Here is a 24,810-nt window from a genome sequence, read left to right as displayed (position 1 = left end):
TGAGGGAGGAATATTAACCTTGGAACAACTGCATGTAGATTTATAATATCTGGACTCAGGGTTTAAATTATGAAAGATCACAAGAGCAAAGGGTATATTTCCCAGGAATTTGAAGGTCAAGGGATGACAATCAAAGTTTATATAAGGGGAACAAATATAAGGATATAAGGGGAACAAATAGAACAGTCAGTGAGAGACTATTTCTAGTGCTTGTGGACCTTAGTGACACTTAGTCCTTTCAGGAGTGAATTAAACTATAACACAATGGGTGGTAGTTTAGAATTCTTTACCACAGACAACAACTGATAATTTACATTAATCTTTAACTCTAAATCTGAGACAGACTGACTTTTATTAACAAAAGGTATTATGTTCAGTGAATGGCAAAAACATTGAGGTGGCCAAACAGCTTAATCCTGTTTTAAAGTTGTAAAGGAAAATTGACAGACTGAGACAGGCGGTTGCTACGTCAGCTTGCAAGTAACCGCCAAGCGATATTAAATGGACAGCAGTTTATCAGAAATGGAATCAAGGGGAAATTTGGATTGCTGTTATACATCTCAGTGACCAACTGTTAAAAAGGACTGTCACTTGACCACACTTGTACCTAGGGAAAAGCAGGTCTCTACTTTTTTTAAAAAAAAGTATTGGGGCCAGAGAAAGTGGAAAGATAACAATATCTTTTTCCACTATTTAGAATTGGCAAATTTAGAAATATCAGTTCACTTAGTGGAACATAAAAGAATTTCTCATTCCCTCAACCTCTTACATATATATAGTTTACAAGCTGTTCTAGAAAAAAAAAGAGGAGGGGGGCGAAAGGGCATTAAATCCTCTGATCAAGAAACTAAATTCTGGATAAAACAAACATGTGTTTTAGCTTGCATATGAAATATACAGTCTACTCCTAATAATTCAAACTCACTTCCTGTATGAAATAACTGAATCATCAATAAAAGAATTAAACAACATAAATAATACAGCATAGTGAGAATTTAGAACTAAAATCTGAAATATCAGATAATTTAAGCAACTGATTTAGAAGGAGCAGAGTATATAGAATAAATATGAAAGCTTTACCATTTTACACTTGTGCAAGGAGTTGTAGAGTGGAATTAAGCAGTATTTTGTCTAGCTTTCATCCTGGAAACTTACAAGAACCTCAAATTTAAAATGTTTTGCAGAACTTGATTAAGTGATGCCCACAATACAGACCTTCAACTTTTCCTTAATACTGTAAAAGATGTGTAAACTCCAGGAGGTTCTGATTACTGTGTGAGGACTTCTATCCAGGTGCTGAAGAGTGCATTAAGATCTAAGTGGAATGCAAGTTGAAAACCATGGTTGACCATGTTTGTAGGCATTTTACCACAAGTACATGGCTCCATTTCAAACAAATTTCAAACTATTGGCCATCAGCTGGGGATAATAGCAAAACAATACTGACAAAATTTTACAGATTTTGAATTAAAATGAGAACAGGATTATCCTGGAAAAATGTACATCTTTTTACAATACCGAAAATACACTACATGAGAAGTCAAAGTTCTTCCAAAACAAACTAAGACTGAAGGTCAAATGGGCCTTCACATGTGAAATTGCGATATCAATGTTTTTTTTAAATAAACACAAAGGCTTCTTTATGGGTAAAGAAAATTTGCAAAGTGCAGAAATATCACAAGCACACTTTTACTGGTAAGATTCCAACAATCCCAAGATGTCTGCAATGAAATGCTACATCAGAACTGGAACAAACCCTCAAAAACAACCTCTACCCAGGTTTTTCCTACAAAAATAGAAAGCTCCACTGGTTTTTGCTAGGAAGAACCAAGTATGGATTTCGCCACAAAAGGGATACTATTTTGTTTTTAAAAACTGAGACTATTATACTCTTACCAGTGACTCTCAATGGCTTCAGGTAGTACAGGAGAAACAAAATCCTGTACTACTTACATACTCCTAGTGCTGTTAAGCTTTCTTTGAATATCTGCCATAAAGTTCATCATTGTACAGCTTCATACTGTACTGATTGCCAACTACACCATTGTAAACTTATACATTCATTGTTATTCTGCTCTGAACGATGTACATCCCAGTGGTCTACATCTTTCTGGCACGATTTAATCTCAAATTGTTCGAGTCTTATTCAATAGGATCCTTTGCTTTCGAGCAGATTTGTTGCACTTGTCCTGCTAGCACTAGGATGCAACAGTGAAGTTCACCTTCAGTTCTTCTGAAGTCTTCACTGAAGTGCCACATTTCCAGAGAGAGTAGTGTTCATTGAACGTAAAATAGGAAGTGGATGAGCTTCTGTGTTAAAAACCCAATAGTCCAAAGGCAAGAGATCATCACTAGAAAATAGGAGGTACAGATACCTGAAATTAAAGACAAACAACGGTTTATGCTGTTGTTTTGGAAGAAAATATTTCTTTCTGATTTAATTAGTTAAGTTTTCATGTCTCATCCCTGCATATATTGTAGCATTGAACAGTTTACACAAGAGGAATAAATGTTAAACTTTACTCTTTGGTGTAGTGAATTTATTCCCACAAGAAATAGTACACCAGCAACTGAAGGAGTATAACATTTAAAGAGAAATTAGAAATTTTATCATGCTAGAACATGTGTATTACATTAACAAATTTCTGCATCAGAGGTTTCTAGACATTTGTTTAACTTAACTGTCCTTAAAAATGAACACATTTTCCTTCACTTAGATTCTATTTTGTTTGAACAGCTTCTTTCTTTGCCAATCCAATACATTCTCTTCATAAAATAATATCTACATTTAGTAAAATTGTGCAATGCTCACATTCAAGGAATACATTCGTATACCTGCTTACCAATATTAGAATTAGAATAGCATTTATGAATGAAAATATAGCCTTTTGTGTATGCCAATTTGAAAATGTGATAAATTGATGAAAAGACTTGGAGAAAAACTTAAGAGTTCATTCAAAGGAAAACAATTGTAATAAATACACAAATGTGAATATTTCACACCGATTAAAGACAGCCCAACCTCCTTCAATAAAATATCTAAGCCACAAGGTTTACTTTTATACACTTTTGAATTTTGATTACAACATAAATCCATGAAATTTTATCAGAAGTTATTTGTTTTCTGGAGGTGAAACCCATGCAATGTTTTTTTTATTGATGGGTGGGAACCAGAGTATGAGAAAGCTTTCTGAAAAAAAATTGATAAAAACATAAAAAATTAATTATAGCAATTGGTAAATTAATGCAGGATATAAAAATCCCATGAACACTAACATTTTGTAACCTGATGAACGACTGCTGGCAGGAAAATCGGTTTCAATAAAACATTGGACTGCTAAATTATGAAACTCATTAAAATCTTTAAGTTTTCTTACTTATGAAAGTAATTCACCTTCAACTTAAACTCAATTTCACTGTGCATAATGCTTTAAAACACTTGATTATTTTCGATCAAATGCTGAGCATGAAACAGGTGTGCGTGTTTACAAAGTAGATACATTTATACTGTCAAAATAAAATCAATACTGCATTTCAACTGTAGAAGCAGGACATGAAACAAATATAATGTATTAGTTTTGATTCAGCTGTAATACTTCTGTTGAATCAAAAGGCAAACAAACCATCATTCTGATGAAGCATTAAACAAAGTTCATTCATGTTTTCTCAAACTGATGTAACACAAGGATTTACAAACATTTTTGATGACCTTCTGTTCAGAGTTTAGCATCTCACATAAGCTTTAACTTTTCCTAAGAAACAGAACTTTTGGATAAAATGAAAGAATATTAGCTTTTCAGTTAGCTTAACATTTTGCAACTGCTTCCTCCCATTGACAAAAAGGCTTTCCCACAACAATATGGTTAGAAGTCACATGACACCAGGTTATTATACAACAGGTTTATTTCAAATCACAAGCTTTCAAAGTGCTCCTCCTTTGTCAGGTGGAGAGAAGAGAAGCACACAGGAACAGAATTTATAGAGAGAGATCGATCAAAAGATCACACAAATTGTGAGAAGGCAGTGCTGGCAGGCTGAATAATAAGTCTCTGTAGGTGATCAAAAGTGTCAGACAGTGTGAGTCAAGGGTCAACAGCTGAATAGCAAGTGAAGGGATGACCTATAATCTGATTAATTGAGGCAGTAAAATAATTACAAAAAATGAAAAATAATCTACCACAACACTACACAACCCTACTATGGCAATCTCTGATCTGACTTGTCTTGCATCGACATGAATACACGTGCGAACACCATCACAGGTGGGAACACCACCCACCACGTGCAAGGCAGATACTCATGTGACTCAGCAAATGTTGTCTATCTCATACGCTGCAGACAAGGATGCCCCACATCATGTTATATTAGCAAGACAATGCAGATGCTATTATAACGGATGAATGGACTCAACATAATAATTGCCAGTTCGGAGTGTCCTCACCCAATCAGGGAACACTTCAGTGGTCAAGGACACACAGCCTCTGGTCTTTGGGTAAGCATCCTCCAGGACAGCCTTGGAGATACACAACAATGCTAAATCACTGAGCAGAAACCGACAGCTAAGTTCTGTACCCATGAAGATGGCTTCAACAGTGATCTTGAGATCTGTAAAATTTTCCTCACTGTCCTGTCTTGACATCATCACCTTGATAACTTGTTATGATCTCTCCACCCTAGTTTGTACAATTTTGAATTACTTGATACTTTGGTTAGACCATCGGCACATGACTCCTATACCCAAGGATTGGTGCTGGGTCCATTGCTTTTCATTATTTATATAAATAATTTGGTTGTGGACATGGGAGGTATGGTTAGTAAGTTTGCAAATGACAACAAAATTGGAGGTGTAGAGGACAGCAAAGGTTACCTCAGAGTACAATGGGCTGAACAATGGCAGATGGAGTTTAATTAAATAAATGTGAGGTATTGCATTTTAGAAAGGCAAATCAGAGCAGGACTTATGCAGTTAATGGTAAGAACCTGGGAAGTGTTGCTGAACAAAGACACCTAGGAGTGCAGGTTCATAGTTCTTTCAAAGTGAAATTGCAGGCAAATAGGATAGTGAAGGCAGCTTATGGTATACTTGTCTTTATTTATCAGTGCATTGATTATAGGAACTGGAAGGTCATGTTGCAGCCGCACAGGTCATTGGTTAGACCACTTTTGGAAAAGTGTGTGCAATTCTAGCTTTCCTCCAGAAGGAAGTTGTGAAATTTGAAACGGTTGAAATTTGAAAATTTTGCCAGCGTTGGAAGATTTGAGCTATAAGAGGATGAATAAACTGGGGCTATTTTCCTTTGCGTGTTGGAGTCTGAAGGATGACCTTAATAAAGATTTATAAAATCAGGAGGGGCATGGGTAAGGTAAATAGACAAAACTTTTCCCCTGGGATGGGGGATTCCAAAATTAGACGGCACAGGTTTAAGGTGAGAGGGACAAGATTTAAAAGGCACCTAAGGGGCAACTTTTTCACGCAGTGGGAAGGTCTCTCTGGAATGAGCTTCCACAGGAATTGGAAGAGGCTGGTACAATTACAATATTTAAAAGGCATCTGGGTGGGTACATGAATAGAGGGATATGGGCCAAATGGGAATACCTTTATTGCGGATGGCATGGATGAGTTGGACTAAAGGGTCTGTTTTCATGCATTATATCTCTATCACTCTATCATGGTATTCCAGTCACCTTATTTTAAACTTTTTTGTAATTATCTCTGATTCAATTAATTGGATTAGAGGTCATCTCTTCACTTGCTTTTCAGCTGTTGACACTTTTGATCATCTATTATTCAACTTGTCAACACTCCACTCACATTTGTGCAATCTTTTGATCACTGTCTATAAATCCTGTGCTTGCGTGCTTCTCTTCACTCCACCTGACAAAAGAACAGTGCTCAGAAAATTTGTGATTTCAAATAAACCTGTTGGACAATAATCTGATGTCGTGTGACTTCTGACCTTGTCTACCCTAGTCCAACACCAGCACCTCCACAAAAATATACACAACTTATTGTTCTGGCAGTTATGGGTAGCAAACTGTAAAAAAATTGTTTTCTTCAGTCATCGTTTGGATCATTTGACTGACAATTCATTTTTAATATCTTCAAATGTCAAAATAATAAATGCATTTTAGATGGTTATATATTTGGACAAATCCATTTCTTTTCACAGTTCTGAAAACAAAGTTAGTTACTGCCATACAAAGTGAAAACAATGAAAACTTATTATCCGCATAAACAGATACATCTTTGTCTCTTAAGATATTAAAACAACCCAAATGCCAGAGGAAGTGGTAAACATTTAAGGTTATAACATTTAAGATACTTGAGAAGGAAAGTTTTATAGAGGGATATAAGCCAAATGCAGGCAAGTGGGACTACTTTATTTTGGGGAAACTTGGTTAGCATCTACAAGTTGGACTAACGGATGGTTCCATATGACTCTAGAAAAAATCAGATTCTTGTGTGTTAGATTATTATAAATCTATCAATTGAGCTTTATCCATATGAAACTGTAGTCATACAAAATATGCCAGTTATTGCAATTTTTTTATTTCTCCTTTGCCCTGACAACCTCACCCCCCTGATTTGTGTTTGCAAAAGATGCAATCCACCTCATCTCCATCTTCCCCAGCTCTTTATTAGTGTTCAGTATCTGATGTTACTTGGCTGAGAAAAGTGGTAAAGGCCACATAACAGTTCCAACTGTTGTAGTATTCCAATGATTAAACTTGGCTGAAGTAGACTAAACATACAAAGAAATATCTTCAAATGAAATAAACAAACAAACAAAAAGAATTTGGAAATTTCTGAGATAAAAGATCACATGATAATATTAGAAGAGGGACAGACTTTTTAGTGTTCTGCTCAAAACACAATCTTCATCCAAAGTCACCAACGCAGACGATCACTGCTGGTTGCAAAACATACCTACACTCAAATTAGCTGCCATGTTTCCCCAACTTACAGCTGTGATGCAATGAAAGTTGCAATAGCTGAGAAGAGCATGAAGATGCCCCAAGGTGATAAAATGCACCACATAAGTGGTACCGGCCTTTCCTTTGCTGATTATATTACACTGAACTATTTGCCCATCCACAGTCGCTAAATTTGTAAATTTGTTCCTATCAGGCAAAACTCAGCATTTTTAAATTATGTAATATCTAGTGCCAGCAGATGGTGCTAACATATTGGAGATAGCAATGACTGCAGATTCTGGACGTCAGAGTCAATAAAAGGTGGAGCTGGAAAGGCATAGCAGGTCAGGCATCATTGGAGGAGCAGGAGAGTAGACGTTTCAGGTGGGGAACCTCCAGAGAGTCCCTTGAAGGGTCGACTGTCCTGCTCCTCCGATGATGTCTGACCTGCTGTGCCTTTCCAGCTCCAATTTTTATCGACTGATGCTAACATATTTATGACCATGAGTAACTGTAACAAAAACAGAAATTGCTGGAGATCCTCAGCAGGTCTGGCAGCGCATTTGGATAGAAACTAGGGTGCAGTGACCCAGGCAGACCCAAAATATTGGCCCTACTTTCTCCCCTCAGAGAGAACACCCTCAGTTCTTTGTTTTTTATTTCGGTACATCTAAATTTTTTTTATTCTAGCATTTGAAAAGATAAAAGAATGGAAGCAAACAAGTGTTGTAGGGTCAAATTCTTGAAACATCTCCGGCTAACAAGCACTGTAGGTGGACCCACAGTACATGGATTGCAGCAGTTCAAGCCAGTGGCTCACCATCACCTTCTCGAGAATAATTTAGGATTGGCAATAAATGCAGCTAGCACTGCCACTTTCCCATGTACAAGCAAGCAAGACAGTATTGCACCTTTTAAAAATAACTGCTCCACGACTGAAAATGCATTACCTCAATCATTCTCAAACTATGGTCATGCCATTCCACAATCCATGAGGGATTCATGCAGCATTTATATTGTACATCTTGCAACATGAGTGTAAAACAGGCATTGCCCTTTCAAATAATTTATTTGGCTGCAACAAGTTTGATATATGGGTATTAGGGAAGGCATACTGAATTCCAAACTGTCACGCATTTCAACAATTTGAATATTCTTTTAAACAGACAGCTTAGTTGGAATTATTTATGCCTACTGGTTATTACTTTAATTGATTAAAAACCTGTTCAGACAATTGCACATAGTAATTGCATCTGGTTATACTAAAGATATTCCTGATGAAGGGCTTATGCTTGAAACTTCGACTCATCTGCTCCTTGGATGCTGCCTGGCCTGCTGTGCTTTTCTAGTGCCACACTTTTTGAATTTTTATACTAAAGTTATTGTTGCTCTATAATCAGTATGAAGGAGAAAACAACTGCATAGAAACATAGATAATAGGGGTATTGGCTAGAGAATTAGATCTACCTCCTTTCTGAAAATATTCTACTTTTTGGCCTCAACCATTTTCTCTGGTTCAGTGAGAATTCCACAGGCTCACTGCTCTGTCAGTGAAGAACTTTCTCCTCATCTCAGTCCTAAATGGCCTAACCCATATCCTGAGACTGAGATCCCTGGTTCTGGACCCCATGATCATCAGACGCACCCTTCCTGTGTTGACCATATCTAGTCCTGTTAGATTTTTACAGGTTTCTACAAGATTGTCTCTTATTCTTCTAAAACACCAATGAATATAGTCTGAACCAATGTCTTTCTTGATACTGCCATCCCAGGATTCAGTATCGTAAACATCTGATCCACTCCTTCCGTAGATAAAGAGCCCAAAACTGCACACAGTATTCCAGGCGTCATCTCACTAAGGCACTTCACAACTGCAACCAGACATCAGTATTTCTGCTACTTAGATCTTCTTGCTATGAAAGCCAACCTACCATTCTTTCCTTTCTTCACCATCCCTTGCACCTGCATGCTTATTTACTGGTGACTGGTGTACAAGATACTCCAGTCTCGTTGTACTTCCCCATTTGAGGCGAACGCCTTTCAGATAATAATCTGCCTTTCTGTTTTGCTACCAAAGTGGATAACCTCACCATGGATAGCCAACCTTCCATCCAATGACTCCCATCTATACTTCTCGCTGCCTCTGGAAGGCAGCCAACACAATCAACCCTCCCATCCCAGTTATAATCTCTTCCAACCTCTTGTATCAGGCAGAAGAACACATAGACAAACAGATTCAAGAACAGTTTTTTTCCCTGCTGTTATTACACTTCTGAATGCATCTCTCAAAGTTAATGTTATCTTCATTCTTTATGCAACTTTTCCACAGCCATTGTAGTAACATTGTATTCCTCACTCTGTTCTATGACCCCAATGCACTTTATATGGTACATCAGCCTGCCCTGTACACAAAACTTTTTGCTATACCTAGGTACATGCTACAATAATAAACGTAATTAAATACATTATACTTCATCTGCCATGCATATGTCTATTCACTCAACTTGGTCAAAAAACACAAGCATTTCTGCATCCTCATTAAAGATCACCCTTACATCCAGCTTTGTGCTGTCTGAAAACGTGGAGATATGACATGCAGTTCTTTTATCGAATAGGTAATATATATTGTGAATATCGAGGATCCAAGTGCTGATCCCTGTAGTACACTGCTGGTCACTGGCTGCCACTCAGAAAATTACCCATTTATTCCTACTGTTTCCTGTCTGCCAACAATTTCTTTATATATGTCAGTACATGACCCCTAGCCACAAGCACTTTGTTCTTTCATGCTAATCTCTTATGTAGGACCTTATCAAATGTCCCCTTACCAACTCCACTAGTTACATCCTTAAAAAATTCTAATAAATTTATCAAGTATGATTTCCCTTTGGTAAATTCATGTTGACTTTGTCCAATCCGGTCTGTTTCCTTTTAAGTGTTCTGTTATTAAATCTTTTATAATGGACTTGAGCATTTTCCCCATTATCAATGTCAGGCTAACTGAGCTATAATTCCCTGTTTCCTCTCTTCCTACTTTTTTTAAAATTGTGAGATTACATTAGATCTACTGGAACTGTTCAAGAATCTGGAGAATCTTGAAAGCTGATCACTAACGCATGCACTATTGCGAGGGTGACTTCCTAGAGTACTTCGAATGCAGATTATCCACCCGAGGATGTCTCCGTCTTTAATCTCATTGGTTTCCCCACACCATTCCTGTATGAACACAGATTTTATTGAGTTCTTCTCTCTCACTAGAGCCATTTTCTCCAACATTTTAGGAACATTATTTGTGTCCTCCTTTGTGAATGCAGAACAAAGTACATATATTTAGTTAGTCTGCCATCTCTTTGTTCCCCATAATAACTTCCCCTGAGTCTGATGACAAAGGTTCTATATTTTTCTTCACTAATCTTTTTTCTCTTCACACATTTATTCAGGCTTTAAATAGTGTGCATGCCCCTCGCAAGCTTACTCTTGTGCTCCATTTGCCCTTCTTGTTAAATCACTTTGCCTTTCTTTGTTAAATTCTAAACTGCCCCTGATTCTTAGGTCTGCTGCTCTTTTTGGCCAACTTCTATGCCCCTTCCTTGAATCTAATACTCTCCCTAACTTCCATGTGTTAGCCATGGCTGGACCACCTTTCTGGTTTTATTTTTGTGACAGACAGGAATGAACAATTGTGGCAATTCTCCCATACACTGTTTAAATGTTTCCTATCCACTGACATTCCTTAAATTAATTCTCCCAATTTAGCACAGGTAGCTCACACTTCATATCATTGTTTCCTCTATTTACATTCAGGGCTATAGTCTTAGAATCAACAGTGTCACTCGCCAACATAATGAACGATTCGATTGTATTATGATATCTCTTCCCCAAGGATCCTAATGCAGGCGAGATTGCCAATTATTCTTTTCTCATTAAACAATTCCCTGAAAGATCAAGTAAAATGGCCCCCCCTTAAAAAATCCACTAGCTACATCCTGAAAAAATTCTAATATAGGACGAATTATTCTCTAGTTGCCTTGCTGGTATATTGATCCAGAAAACCAAAAGCATAAGGTAATGACAAACATATCACTGCACCTCCAAGAACTAAAAGAAGAAAACAAAAAGAAATAGGTTTTTAATAATATTGGTTGGGAGTTTTTGTTTTATTATTTCTTGGATTGGGACAGGCTACATTTGTTGTCCATCAGGTGGTAGTAAGCTGCCTTCTTGAACTAGATTTATGACTGTATGACACCAGTTATACCCAATATACTATTAAAGAGCCCTTTGCAACAAGTATTGAGGTGAGGGGGATTGATAAAAGGCCAAGTTTAAATATGGTTATTTGCTTACTTTAATGTTTCAGCCAAGAAGAAACTTTGTTGTACATCATCATAGGTTGGAGATGAAGAATAGACATCTTTAATACCTGAAAATCCCCCGATTACCCTGCAATATTTGTCGATGGCCTGAAAACAGAAGCACACTCATCAAAAGACTGCTAGACACTTGTTCTTTATTTTTAACAGATTTTTGCTGTAAGAGGATGTATTGTATAAATATCAAACAAAAGCTTCTGCTGGTTAGGAGCTAGAAATGAACCCCATATTCACCATAAACAAAGCAAAAAATATCATATTACAACAACTGGCAAGAAATTATCCACAGAAAATGGGGAAGAAACTAAATGAATACTTTGCATCAGTATTTACTGTGGAAAAGGATATGGAAGATATAGACTGTAGGAAAATAGATGGTGACATCTTGTAAAATTTCCAGATTACAGAGGAAGTGGTGCTAGATGTCTTGAAACTGTTAAAGGTGGATAAATCCCCAGGACCTGATCAGGTGTACCCGAGAATTCTGTGGGAAGCTAGAGAAGTGATTGCTGGGCCTCTTGCTGAGATATTTGTATCATCGATAGTCACAGGCGAAGTGCCGGAAGACTGGAGGTTGGCTAACATGGTGCCACTGTTTAAGAAGGGTGGTAAAGACAAGCCAGGGAATTATAGACCGGTGAGCCTGACCTCAGTGGTGGGCAAGTTGTTGGAGGGAATCTTGAGGTACAAGATGTACATGTATTTGGAAAGGCAAGGACTGATTAGGGATAGTCAACATGGCTTTGTGCATGGGAAATCATGCCTCACAAACTTGATTGAGTTTTTTGAAGAAGTAACAAAGACGTTTGATGAGGGCAGAACAGTAGATGTGATCTATATGGACTTCAGTAAGGCATTCGACAAGGTTCCCCATGGGAGACTGATTAGAAAGGTTAGATCTCATGGAATACAAGGAGAACTAGCCAGTTGGATACAGAACTGGCTCAAAGTTAGAAGACAGAGGGTGGTGGTGGAGGGTTGTTTTTCAGACTGGAGGCCTGTGACCAGTGCAATGCCACAAGGATTGGTGCTGGGTCCTCTACTTTTTGTCATTTACATAAATGATTTGGATGCAAGCATAAGAGGTATAGTTAGTATGTTTGCAGAAGACACCAAAATTGGAGGTGTCATGGACAGTGAAGAGGGTTACCTCAGATTACAACAGGATCTGGACCAGATGGACCAATGGGCTGAGAAATGGCAAATGGAGTTTAATTCAGATAAATGCGAAGTGCTGCATTTTGGGAAAGCAAATCTTAGCAGGATTTATACACTTAATGGGAAGGTCCTAGGGAGTATTGCTGAACAAAGAGACCTTGGACTGCAGGTTCATAGCTCCTTGAAAGTGGAATCGCAGGTAGATAGGATAGTGAAGGCGGCGTTTGGTATGCTTTCCTTTACTGGTCAGAGTATTGAGTACAGGGGTTGGGAAGTCATGTTGCGGCTGTACAGGACATTGGTTAGGCCACTGATGGAATACTGCTTGCAATTCTGGTCTTCCTTTTGGAAAGATGTTGTGAAACTTGAAAGGGTTCAGAAAAGATTTACAAGGATGTTGTCAGGGTTGGAGGGTCTGAGCTACAGGGAGAGGCTGTACAGGCTGGGGCTGTTTTCCCTGGAGCGTTGGAAGCTGAGGGGTGACCTTCTGGAGGTTTACAAAATTATGAGGGGCATGGATAGGACAAATAGGCAACGTCTTTTCCCTGGGGTGGGGGAGTCCAGAACTAGAGGGCATAGGTTTAGGGTGAGAGGGAAAAGATATAAAAGAGACCGAAGGGGTAACTTTTTCAGGCAGAGGGTGGTACGTGTATGGAATGAGCTGCCAGAGGATGTGGTGGAGGCTGGTACAATTGCAACATTTAAGAGGCATTTGGATGGTATATGAATAGGAAGGGTTTGGAGGGATATGGGACGGGTGCTGGCAGGTGGGACTAGATTGGGTTGGGACGTCTGGTCGGCATGGACGGGTTTGACCAAAGGGTCTGTTTCCATGCTGTACGTCTCTATGACTCTATAACATATTAAATATTCTTTCATGAGAAACACAACTTGGTCTTAATGGTTCTACTAAATAGTTAAAAAGGATCAATTATAATTTATCAAATTCAACTTAACAATTGCTAAGTGAAAAGGTTTATGTAAACTTCAACTAGCCTGAGCCGAATTAATTTTATTTTAAAAAGAGGAAAAGCTGCCTGTAATGTTTGTAAATTGCAGTATAAAGTTAATATCAGTGAAGCCACAATATTTCTTTCAACTGAGTATAGGAGTTGGGAGGTCATGTGCAGGACATTGGTTAGGCCACTTTTGGAATATTGCATTCAGTCTTGGTTCCCTTGCTGTAGGAAAGGAGTTCTCAAACTTGAAAGCTTTCAGCAAAGATTTACAAGGACGTTGCTAGGGTTGGAGTGTTTGAACTAAAGACTGGGGTTATTTCCCCTTGAGTGTTTGAGGTTGAGGAATGACCTCAGAGGTTTATAAAATCCTCAGGGGCATGGATAGGGTGAATAGTCCAGGTCTTTTTCCCAGGGTAGGGGAGTCCAAAACTAAGTTATAGAGGTTTAAGGTGAGAGGGGCAACCTTTTCATGCAGAGGGTGGTGCATGTATGGAGTGAGCTGTGAGGAAGTGTTGGAGGCTGGTACAATTACAAGACATCTGGATGGGTACATGAATAGGAAGGGTTTGGAGGGATAGGAGCCAAATGCTGGCAAATGGGACTAGATTAATTTAGGACATCTAGTCAACATGGACAAATTGGACCTAAGGATCTGTTTCTGTGTTGCACAACTCTATGACTGACTCTAATTATGTCTCATCTGTCCTAATGAATGAATAGTAAAAACAATTTATCATTGTTGAGCGGGGCAATGCACAGTATACACTTTTCTTAATACATTACAATGCAAGCTTGGTTTGTTCATAAGAATCTAAACTAAAATTAAAACAAAGGTTTGAGTGCAAGTTTGGGTAGATACTACATCCTACAACCAAGGGAAAGTGCAGGTGTGAGGGGAACAGCACGACGATAGGAACAACAGTACAAATGATGAATATGAACAAGGTGGTTCTATAGTGCAGCAAGAAATAAACCATGAACTCTCAGAAGACCACTAGCATTATGCTTTGACAGAGTTATGCAATTAGTGCTACTTAAACTTAGCTAACTCCTGGCCTATTCGGATGGGTACAGTCATGCCCAATTCTTTATGCAAAGTGGAAGGCATAGATAATAATTCACCAAAATTACATTCTTGAATGGTTCTTTATCAGTGTCGCCTGATAATTATTCTTCCTCCACTTTGACATTATGCACTTCTCACCTGAGCTGCCTCCCAGCCCCACTGTCTATATTTGGGGTCATGCGTGAATCTCCACATGTACCAGTAGGTTTCTATCACTTCTGGACGGAGGATGTAATACTTCTCATTTTGCCTCAATGCCACTGCTTCTGTTCCACCATCAAATTTGAATGCTTCAGGGCCCACCTTTAGTACTGTTTGAAATAAAAGAGGGAGATGGAACAAATAGTGAATAAAGCATCACAGAAGCACATCAAACACATGCTCAATATTATCTCAGAATTCTAAAGTTTTAAGCATTTTTTAATAAAAATGGCCGAAATCAATTAGATAAATTTCCACTGTGATGAATGCTTATATACACAAAATAAAGAGAGGGACTTTTGATATAAACAACCAGCATTTCAGAGGTGTTCTTGTACTACTTCACAAAATTGCGATTTTGTTTTGTTAAATTACTGCAAGAAGTTGATGAGATGTCAGGGAGCAAAAAAATTAGAATTTGCACAACTTTCACAGCATAAATGAATGCCAAGGCTCTGGAATGCCCTCACACCATGTAACAGACATTTTGACAGACAAAGAGGATCCTGAAGGAGGGTTAGGGAACTTTTACCAGAAATACCAATCATCTGATTAAATAAAGCACCACTGTGTTATCTTTGCTTTATGCATTATGTTAATTGATCACAGTAGACCATCTCTGAGAAAATGAGTGCAAATCCTAGAAGAAGTAAAACTCTCAGCTCATACAAAGCCCTACCTGACCTTGATAGGAAACCAGTCTTTAAAAATATCCCTCAAAACAAGCTGAGTGGCCTGTCTGAATCTCAACTGTAGTAATAGTAATCCCCTGCACAGAGTATGAGTATCTTATGTTCTCAACTGTGTTGGTAGAGCTGAATATTTAACTTTTCAATAACGTGAACCATGTGTGAAACAACAGCAGCCCTCTTTGATCTGAAGAGGATATTCATGCTTTTTGAATGTGCCTCAATATGTGCCACTAAAAGTATTTCAAAAATGACAAAAGTCACTGTTTCAGACAAATTGTAAAATTGCTTTCTTTCACAGGCAAAACTACACAGGAATATTATACAAATGCATACTAGTTCCATATTCTCAACAAAGAAGTCTGATACACATATTAATCAAACTCACTAAATTACATATTTGATATTCGTGTATCAGGTTAAAATTGTCCAAATTAATTTTAATTGATATTCTTAATTCAGCATGTTAATCCAAATTCTTTTGATCTTTATTTGCAGCTTAGTTCAGTCACATTTCAATATTCATGAGTGCATTGTTCTTATACATTTATCATCTGATTCGCTAATAGACAAAAAAAAATACACAAACACAAAAAAAGGTTGGATCAGCCATGCAAGTTGAAAATAAATGCACGCATTAACATTGCATCAGTCATCATAAATGGACACTCCTTCAAAAACTAGAGGCACAACCAAAGAAATCAATGTACAAAATTAACAGCAAACACCAAGGTGTAATTATATTTTGCCAGAGCACTATATCTTACCTGTTCTGTCATATGACTGATGACAGGTGTGAGCAATTTCAGCACCAAGCTGCAGATAATGACCTGCTTTATCATCTGGGGACCCATCTGCTCCTAAAGCAAACATTCCTCCAGCAAAACAGGTTAGGTGGCCCATTTTCCTCTCCAGATGACCATTCTTCCATTCCCCAATAAAAGTCAAGCCAGTGTTTGACTTCCTGATCAGATGCTTTTCAATAGCCTGTCAAAAATTTAAACACTAAATTAAAAAATTAACAATGCATAGTTACAAATTTCAGACCGGTCTTGGATATTCTCATCAATGTTGGTCATTCTCAAAAATGGTCTGCATGTCTTAATTTCAGGAATGCATCAATACTGCTTAAAAATACAATATAACTTAACTTAGACACTCAACAATCGAACCAATTTATAACTAAAACTAAACTATTGGGCCTATTTACTTAGAAACAAACAACAGTTAGATGAGTGGTTTTAGGTGAAACAACAAATGAACATAATACCACTGCTGTAATAAAATCTCTCTCACCAATGCATATCTCTTTTCATCCTTAATATTAAGAAAAGCAGTTCAGTTTTGCTCCAATTGGTCACTCAAATGTAATTACTTTTAGTCCACCCTAGCACTGAATAAAACCAGTGCATATTTAGGTCATGGCTCTCTTTACTCTTAAAGTCATGTCTCTGATAACTACTAGTGGCCCTCTCAGCAGATCATCCAACTGGCTTCTCAGGATACAAGTGTCAGTTTTCTTAACTTCCTGCAAATTGGGAAGTAAGACTTGGTTTCTGATCACATTCTTGAGTGTGCTGGCCAGAGAGTCTCTCTTCAAAATTGCTTCCATTTTCCATCTTTCAGAAATCAGTTTCAGCTGTACAGGGCCCTGGTGAGACCACACCTGGAGTATTGTGTGCAGTTCTGGTCTCCAAATTTGAGGAAAGACATTCTGGCTATTGAGGGAGTGCAGCGAAGGTTCACGAGGTCAATTCCTGGAATGGCGGGACTACCTTACACTGAAAGACTTGAGCGACTGGGCTTGTATACCCTTGAGTTTAGAAGACTGAGAGGGGATTTGATTGAGACATAAGATTATTAAAAAATTGGACACTCTGGAGGCAGGAAACGTTTCCACTGATGGGTGAGTGCCGAACCAGAGGACACAGCTTAAAAATACGGGGTAGACCATTTAGGACAGAGATGAGGAGAAACCTCTTCACCCAGAGAGTGGTGGCTGTGTGGAATGCTCTGCCCCAGAGGGCAGTGGAGGCACAGTCTCTGGATTCATTTAAGAAAGAGTTGGATAGAGTGCTCAAGGATAGTGGAATCAAGGGTTATGGAGATAAGGCAAGAACAGGATACTGATTAACGATGATCAGCCATGATCATATTGAATGGTGGTGCAGGCTCGAAGAGCAGAATGGCCTACTCCTGCACCTATTGTCTAATATTTCAAAGTGTTATTGTTTGCTGACAGCACCTGAGTTGATGTCCCACTCATCGGGGCAACAGTTTTAATGCCTGGTTCAACAAAGCATCAATTCCCTCTGTACTAGTTTCAAGTTTGAAAAATTTCTACACTGTAAACTTTATTTGAAATAAAAATTTGAACTGTAGTATTATCTACGCTTTCTAAGTGAAGATAAATTGTGGTACCAAATGCATCCAGTTTTTTTAAAGCAACATTTTTGGTTTGCAGTTACAGATAAAAGATTCAAAATCCAAAACTCAAGGACTATGCTAACTATTAAATGACAATATCCTAAAAATTTTGAGCCCGTCTATCTGCAAACAGAACATATAAATAAGTTTAATTTAACTTACCCTAACTATTACAGGATACTATGCAAAATGACCACTCAACAGAACATTGTTGAAATTGGGTTTTCACTTATATTGCAACATGCAAGTTAGTCAGTCATACTAATTGTTTTAATACGAGTGCGTACTCTTGCTGTAACTATAGATTTGCACTTCACAAAGTTACAAACTCACGCTCAGCATTTTAAGACACAGCATTTATTTTACCTGTATGGCATCATCGTACATTTTCCTCGCTTCTGTATCAGTCTTATCAGATACTAGCCAAGCTTTCAGCAAGTATTCATAAAAACTGTCTCCTAGCCCACCCACAGAGGTGTGATCTGCATTGAAATGAAATACCAAAATTTACAACCAAAACTAGTTTACTTTTAAAAATCCAGCTGTACAATGTCTGAGGTACTTACTCAGTCAAGTGCATAAAGTCATTTATATTGCAATTGAGCTCCAAATTTAATTAATTTATTCAAACAAAAATGTAAGCATTCAAAGGGCAGGCAAGCTGCCAAGACAGACAGAAATAATCCTAATGTGTTTACGAATGACAACTGCACATAATCAGATGAGATGAACTGTTAATACAACTGAAAACACAATTAATCTTTTAAAGCTAGGTTTAAGGAATGTCATGACTGATCATGAAGTAGAAATAAATAATTTTATTTTGTGAAAAGAAAATGTTTATAAATATGGGTACAAGTGCAAAGAAATAACTTTTTAAAATTAGAAATAAATGCCAATACGTTTTGCAAATTGCTTTACTGGCATCATAAAAATAACTAGAAGCATAGAGGCTGATCCATTAAGTTAGAATTAAGAATGAATACAAAAGCAATTTCAAAGCTGTGATTACTATAATTCAAGTTGACGTAGAATTTAGTGCAATTGCTGTAACAAAAGGAAAGCCTGAAACACTTGGTGGCTCCCTCACAATGCCAGGGACACAGGCTCAATTCCATTTCACACGACTGTGTGTGGAGTTTGCACATTCTCAGTGTTTGCATGGAGTTCCACTGGGAGCTCCGGTTTCCTCCCAGAGTGCGACGACATGCAGGTTGGGTGATTGGCCATACTAAATTGCCCATAGTATCCAGGGATGTGCAGGGTAGGTGGATTAGCCTTCGGAAACGTAGAGCTGGGTTGGTAAGTGACAGATGGTGTTCAACCTGGAAAAAAGTGTGAAGTGACTCACTTTGGAAGGTCGAATTTGAATGCAGGATACAGGGTTAAAGGTAGGATTCTTGTCAGTGTGGAGGGACAGAGGGATCTTGGGATCCATGTCTGTAGATCCCTCAAAGTTGCCACCCAAGTTGATAGGGTTATGAAAGCGGCGTATGGTGTGTTGGCTTTCATTATCAGGGGGATTGCGTTTAAGAGCCGAAAGGCTAAGTTGCCTCTCTATAGAATATGGTGTTCAGTTCTGGTCACTTCATTAAAGGAAAGATGTGGAAGCTTTAGACAAGGTGCAAAGGAGATTTACCAGAATGCTACCTGGATTGGAGGGCATGTCTTCTGAAGAAATATTGAGGGAGCTAGGGCTTTTCTCACTGGAGTGAAGATAGATGAGAGGTGACCTGATAGAGGCGAAAAGATGTTGAGAGGCATAGATAAAGTGGATGACCAGAGACTTTTTCCCAGGGCAGAAATGTCTACCATGAGGGGCATAATTTTAAGGTAATTGGAGGAAGTTTTAGGGGAGATGGCAGAGGTAGGTTCTTTACAGAGGGATGGGTGCCTGGAATGCACTGCCAGCAGTGGTAGTACAGTCAGATACATTAAGTGACTCTTGGATAGGCACATGGAAGGTAGTACAAAGGGCATGTAGTCTGGTCTGACCTTGGAGTAGGATAAAAGGCTGGCACAACATCAAGGGCCTGTATTGTTCTATGATTATAGAGATAGGATAGGATAGGATAGGTTAGGGGGTAGGTCGGGATGGGATGCCCTTGTCAGAGTCGGGGTATGGACTTGATGGGCCGAATGCCCTGCTTCCACATTATAGAGATTCTACAACTCAAAGCAGGCCAGAATATTTATGAAGAGGAAGAGAATACAGGTGTAGGTTTTACGAACATTTATTGCATTTGAATATCCTGATTCTCCTCTATATGTAGTTACAATTCCTCTGTTCTAGTCATTCATTCAGACAACGGGCATAGTACGTTGTCTAAAAGGTCAGGGTTTACCATTCATCCAAGGAATTATTTTAAGTTAACAATCTACACTTTTCAGAATTGGAAACTTGCCTTGCTTAATGTTACTACTGTCACCATGCTATCCTTCAAATGGCTTTTGGCTGCATTTGATTTAGCATTTAGCAGTCTATAAAAAATGATTACTGACATGGATGGAAGAAATCTTTGAAATTTTAACATATAATGATTGCTAACTATTACTGGGGTTGTGATCAAAATGAGAGAGAACTCAAAATCATATTTCAGCTAGAAGGGCATTAATGTGAAAGAATCTACCAAAATTTACAGAAGTTAAACATGAATAGTGACTATTTAAGACAGATACTATACAGCTGCCCTGAAACTATACTTTCATGAGTGAGTTTATCCAAAGATTGAATAAAATTATTAATATTTTCCATCAAGCAGCAGGCAACACATCACTTGAAACACTGCTTCATTCAATCTTCAGTCTTTTAACACTCTACATTAATGATATTACATTATTCGCAAATACAAATAGTTTTACTGATTAGTATTAGGACTTCATTTGTAATTTTCAACACATTATTAACTTGAAAAGTCAAAACTTAGCAAGATTAAACATTAATATTTTACAAATACATGCTACAATAATTTTGGAAAGCCAACTGTTTCTGCAAAATGAAGTAAATGAGTAACAATTCTCATTGCTCCTCAATGTTAATGTGCAGATGAATTCAACAAATCTCAAAAATAGTGGATTAACTAATGGTAAGCATATATGTGACGTGACAAAATGGCACCAACTTTCCGATTTTCAAAACTGTTCTCACTTATATTTTACAGTGTCATTTCAATATGCCATCAGTTTTTCCATTTCTATTTCTTCACAATTGTCAGGCAGGAGTGGAGGAGACAAAAATCGATCAAACACTTGAGATATCTTGAAACTATCCAAATATATGGAAGAGATATATACACTGCATTATAAAATGTTAAATCATAAATAATAAATAATAATTAGCCATGGAATTACACCAACTACCGAAGGATGAATCTTCAAATAAATACATCAATTCAACTCTATTCGCTTTTGAACTAAACCAGATGATTGATAAGATGGAATCTAGTAAAAAATGCAAGTAGATCACAAATGGAAGTGTGAAGAAATTAAGATATGCTTACATGAAACAAGGACAAAATTGATTAATTCTAACATAAAGTCAATAAAAATATTTCTTCTTTGAATTTTCATTTTAATCCTTCATGAAAAATACTACAAAACACATTTGAGTGAGCATTTGCTGAGAATCTTTGCTGGCACAAAAAAAAACCTGAAACTATATCATTCACTGCACGTTAGCACACTAAATAGGCTAAACTTGAGGTTCAGATAATGGGCAGAGACAAATTGACACATGAACAGAATTCAGTATCCACAGTTTTGATAACTTCTTTCACTAAAATATGTGGCTTACTGTCAACATTACAATCAGAAAACTGAAGTAAGTAGGGCAGCATGGTGACTCAGTAGTTAGCACTGCTGCCTCACAGCACCAGGATCCCAGGTTGGATTCCAACCTCAGGCGATTGTCTGTGTGGAGTTTGCACATTCTCCCAGTGTCTGCGTGGGTTTCCTCTGGGTGTTCCTGTATCCTCCCACAGTCCAAAGATGTGCAGGTCTGATGTGCAGGTCTGGTGAATTGGCCATGCTAAATTGCCGATGGTGTTACGTGCATTAGTCAGAGGGAAACGGGACTGGGTGGGTTACTCTTCGGAGGGTCGGTATGGACCGGTTGGACCAAAGGGCCTGCTTCCACACTGTAGGGAATCAAATCTAATTTGATGTAGAATTACACAAACAGCCATTCAGCTCAGTTGGTCTAAGTCTGCTTCACATGGCTTATTTTACCTAACTCCATCAACAATTTTTACTTATTTTTCTGATATGTCTCTACCATCACCTTAATGCATTAGCTATCTTATTTCAATCATCTTGCAATGTAAGAGTGAAGTAATTGTGCTTCATTAATAATTATAAATTTTGATGACAACTTTTGTTGTGCCTATATATGGAAACCCCTTAAACCCAAATTATAGAGTCATAGAGATGAACAGCATAGAAACAGACCCTGTCGCGCCTACCCTCCGGCTGGAGTAGCGGCTGTCGTCAGGGAGCCGTTGCTCAGGAATCCGCACCTCCGTACTCACGGGTTCGAGTGGCTGTCGGAGGGGAGGGCCGTGGCGGCGAGGGCGACCAGGGTCGGGGACGTGCTGGGTGCCGGGGGCCTGGGCTGGACGCTGCCGCAGGACATAGCTAGCAGGGCTGCGGTAGACGTCCGGTACGTGGCCACCGCCATCCGACGCCTTAAAACGGCGGTGCTCGGACCCGACGTAGTGCACCGGTTGGAGGACGCTCAGGTGTGCGGTGGGATCCCGTCCGCGCTCACCCCGGCCCGGACGGAATTTCACATTGGCCCCAAGGTCCCGTACTTCCCGCGGGAGCCTGTGCCCCACAACCTGAGCCGCCTCCGGAATTTTAATTTTGTCCCTTTCAGGGATATAAAAAGGAAGGCCCTGTATCAACTGCTGCTGCACACCGTCCACCTCTTCTCCCTCATCCACCGTCCGGACACGCCTTGGCGTGCCCATTTGCCACCGGGCGGTGGGGATCCCCAGTGGAGGGCTCTCTACGCGGGAGTCCTCCCCCTTTCTCTCGGGGATCTGGGGTGGAGGGTGCTGCACGCAGCAGTCCCCTGCAACCGCAGATTGCGGTGGTTCACGGACTCCCAGCCCAACTGCTTGTTCTGTGGCGCTGTGGAGTCCGTGGACCATGTATATATTGGGTGTGGGCGTTTGCACTCCCTTTTTGATTTTCTTAAAAACCTTCTCCTCTGTTTCTGGCTGCACTTCAGTCCCACGCTCCTGATCTTCGGGCACCCGGTACGGAGGAGGGAGGGCAGGTCCGAGGACCTCCTCGTGGGTCTGCTCCTGGGCCTGGCCAAACTGGCCATCAACAGGTCCAGGCAGCGGGCCGTGGAGGGGGTCGTTAGGGCCGACTGCCTGCCCCTCTTCCGGGGTTACGTTAGAGCCCGGGTGTCCTTGGAGAAGGAGCACGCGGTGTCCACCGACACCCTGGAGTCGTTCAGGGAGAGGTGGGCGCCGCAGGGAGTGGAGTGCATCATTTCTCCCTCCAACTCTATTTTGATTTGATCCCTACCCTCCCCTTCACTGTTTTGATCACACAGCATTGCCCTGTGGTTTGAAGGGCAGTGCTTGTCACTGGCCACGCGGGTATTTTTCATATCTTCCTGGTGGTGGAAATTGAATAAAGATTGTGCACTTTGTGTCTTTCACTGTGTCTCACATCTGCACACACACACACACCATGGGTGCTAAGAAAAAAAAAAGAAAAAAAAAATATAAACAGAGGGGCCCGGGTAAAAAAAAAGAAAAAAGAAAAAAGAAAAAAAAAAGAAAAAAAAATAGAAACAGACCCTTCGGTTCAACCTGTCCATTCCGACCAGATATCCCAACGCTATCTAGTTCCACATGCCAGCACCAGGCCCATATCCCTCCAAACCCTTCCTATTCAGATACCCATCCAAATGCCTCTTAAATGTTGTGGGCGGCACGGTGGCACAGTGGTTAGCACTGCTGCCTCACAGCGCCTGAGACCCGGGTTCAATTCCCGCCTCAGGCGACTGACTGTGTGGAGTTTGCACATTCTCCCCGTGTCTGCGTGGTGTCCTCCGGGTGCTCTGGTTTCCTCCCACAGTCCAAGTGAATTGGCCATGCTAAATTGCCCATAGTGTTAGGTAAGGGGTAAATGTAGATGTAGGGGTATGGGTGGGTTAGGCTTCGGCAGGGCGGTGTGGACTTGTTGGCCCGAAGGGCCTGTTTCCACACTAAGTAATCTAATCTAATCTAATCTAAATTTCCGATAGGAAGGAGACCAGAATTGCACACAGTATTCCAACAGTGGCCTACCCAATGCCCCGTACAGCCGCAACATGACCTGCCAACTCCTGTACTCAATACTCCTGATCAATAAAGGAAAGCATACCAAACGCCGCCTTCGCTATCCTATCTACCTGAGACTCCACTTTCAAGGAGCTATGAACCTGCTCTCTTTGCTCAGCAACACTCCCTAGGACCTTCCCATGAATTGTATAAATCCTGCTAAGATTTGCTTTCCCAAAATGCAGCACCTCACATTTATCTGAATTAAACTCCATCTGCCACTTCTCAGCCCATTGGCCTAACTGGTCAAGATCTTGTTGTAATCTGAGGTAACCCTCTTCACTGTCCATGACACCTCCAATTTTGGTGTCATCTGCAAACTTACTAATTGTACCTCTTATGCTCGCATCCAAATCATTTATGTAAATGACAAAAAGTAGAGGACCCAGCACCGATCCTTGTGGCACTCCACTGGTCACAGGCCTCCAGTCTGAAAAACAACCCTCCACCACCACTCTCTGCCTTCTACCTTTGAGCCAGCTCTGTATCCAAATGGCTAGTTCTCCTTGTATTCCATGGGATCTAACCTTGCTAATCAGTCTCCCATGGGGAACCTTGTCGAACGCCTTACTGAAGTCCATATAGATCACATCTACTGCTCTGCCCTCATCAATCTTCTTTGTTACTTCTTCAAAAAACTCAATCAAGTTTGTGAGACATGATTTCCCACGCACAAAGCCATGT

At 39.5% G+C, this 24,810-nt stretch overlaps 1 protein-coding gene across 3 annotated transcripts in view; it reads right to left on the bottom strand.

Annotated features, from left to right (window-relative positions):
• Positions 1-425: 425 nt before the first annotated feature.
• Positions 426-24,810, bottom strand: part of man1a2 (mannosidase, alpha, class 1A, member 2) — a 128,770-nt gene continuing 104,385 nt past the window's right edge. For all 3 annotated transcript variants that reach the window (XM_072585227.1, XM_072585226.1, XM_072585228.1), the window contains 5 exons: positions 18,155-18,270; positions 16,129-16,348; positions 14,610-14,782; positions 11,263-11,378; positions 426-2,375 (listed from right to left, as the gene is read on the bottom strand). In XM_072585227.1, the coding sequence (XP_072441328.1) occupies positions 2,243-2,375; positions 11,263-11,378; positions 14,610-14,782; positions 16,129-16,348; positions 18,155-18,270 (758 nt within the window). In that variant the 3' untranslated portion in view covers positions 426-2,242. The remainder of the gene's footprint in view (positions 2,376-11,262; positions 11,379-14,609; positions 14,783-16,128; positions 16,349-18,154; positions 18,271-24,810) is intronic.

Source organism: Chiloscyllium punctatum, chromosome 15 (assembly GCF_047496795.1).
Source record: "Chiloscyllium punctatum isolate Juve2018m chromosome 15, sChiPun1.3, whole genome shotgun sequence".
Lineage (NCBI taxonomy): Eukaryota > Metazoa > Chordata > Chondrichthyes > Orectolobiformes > Hemiscylliidae > Chiloscyllium > Chiloscyllium punctatum.
The sequence above is the reverse complement of the archived record's forward strand: the minus strand, read 5'-3'. Positions and strand labels throughout refer to the sequence as shown.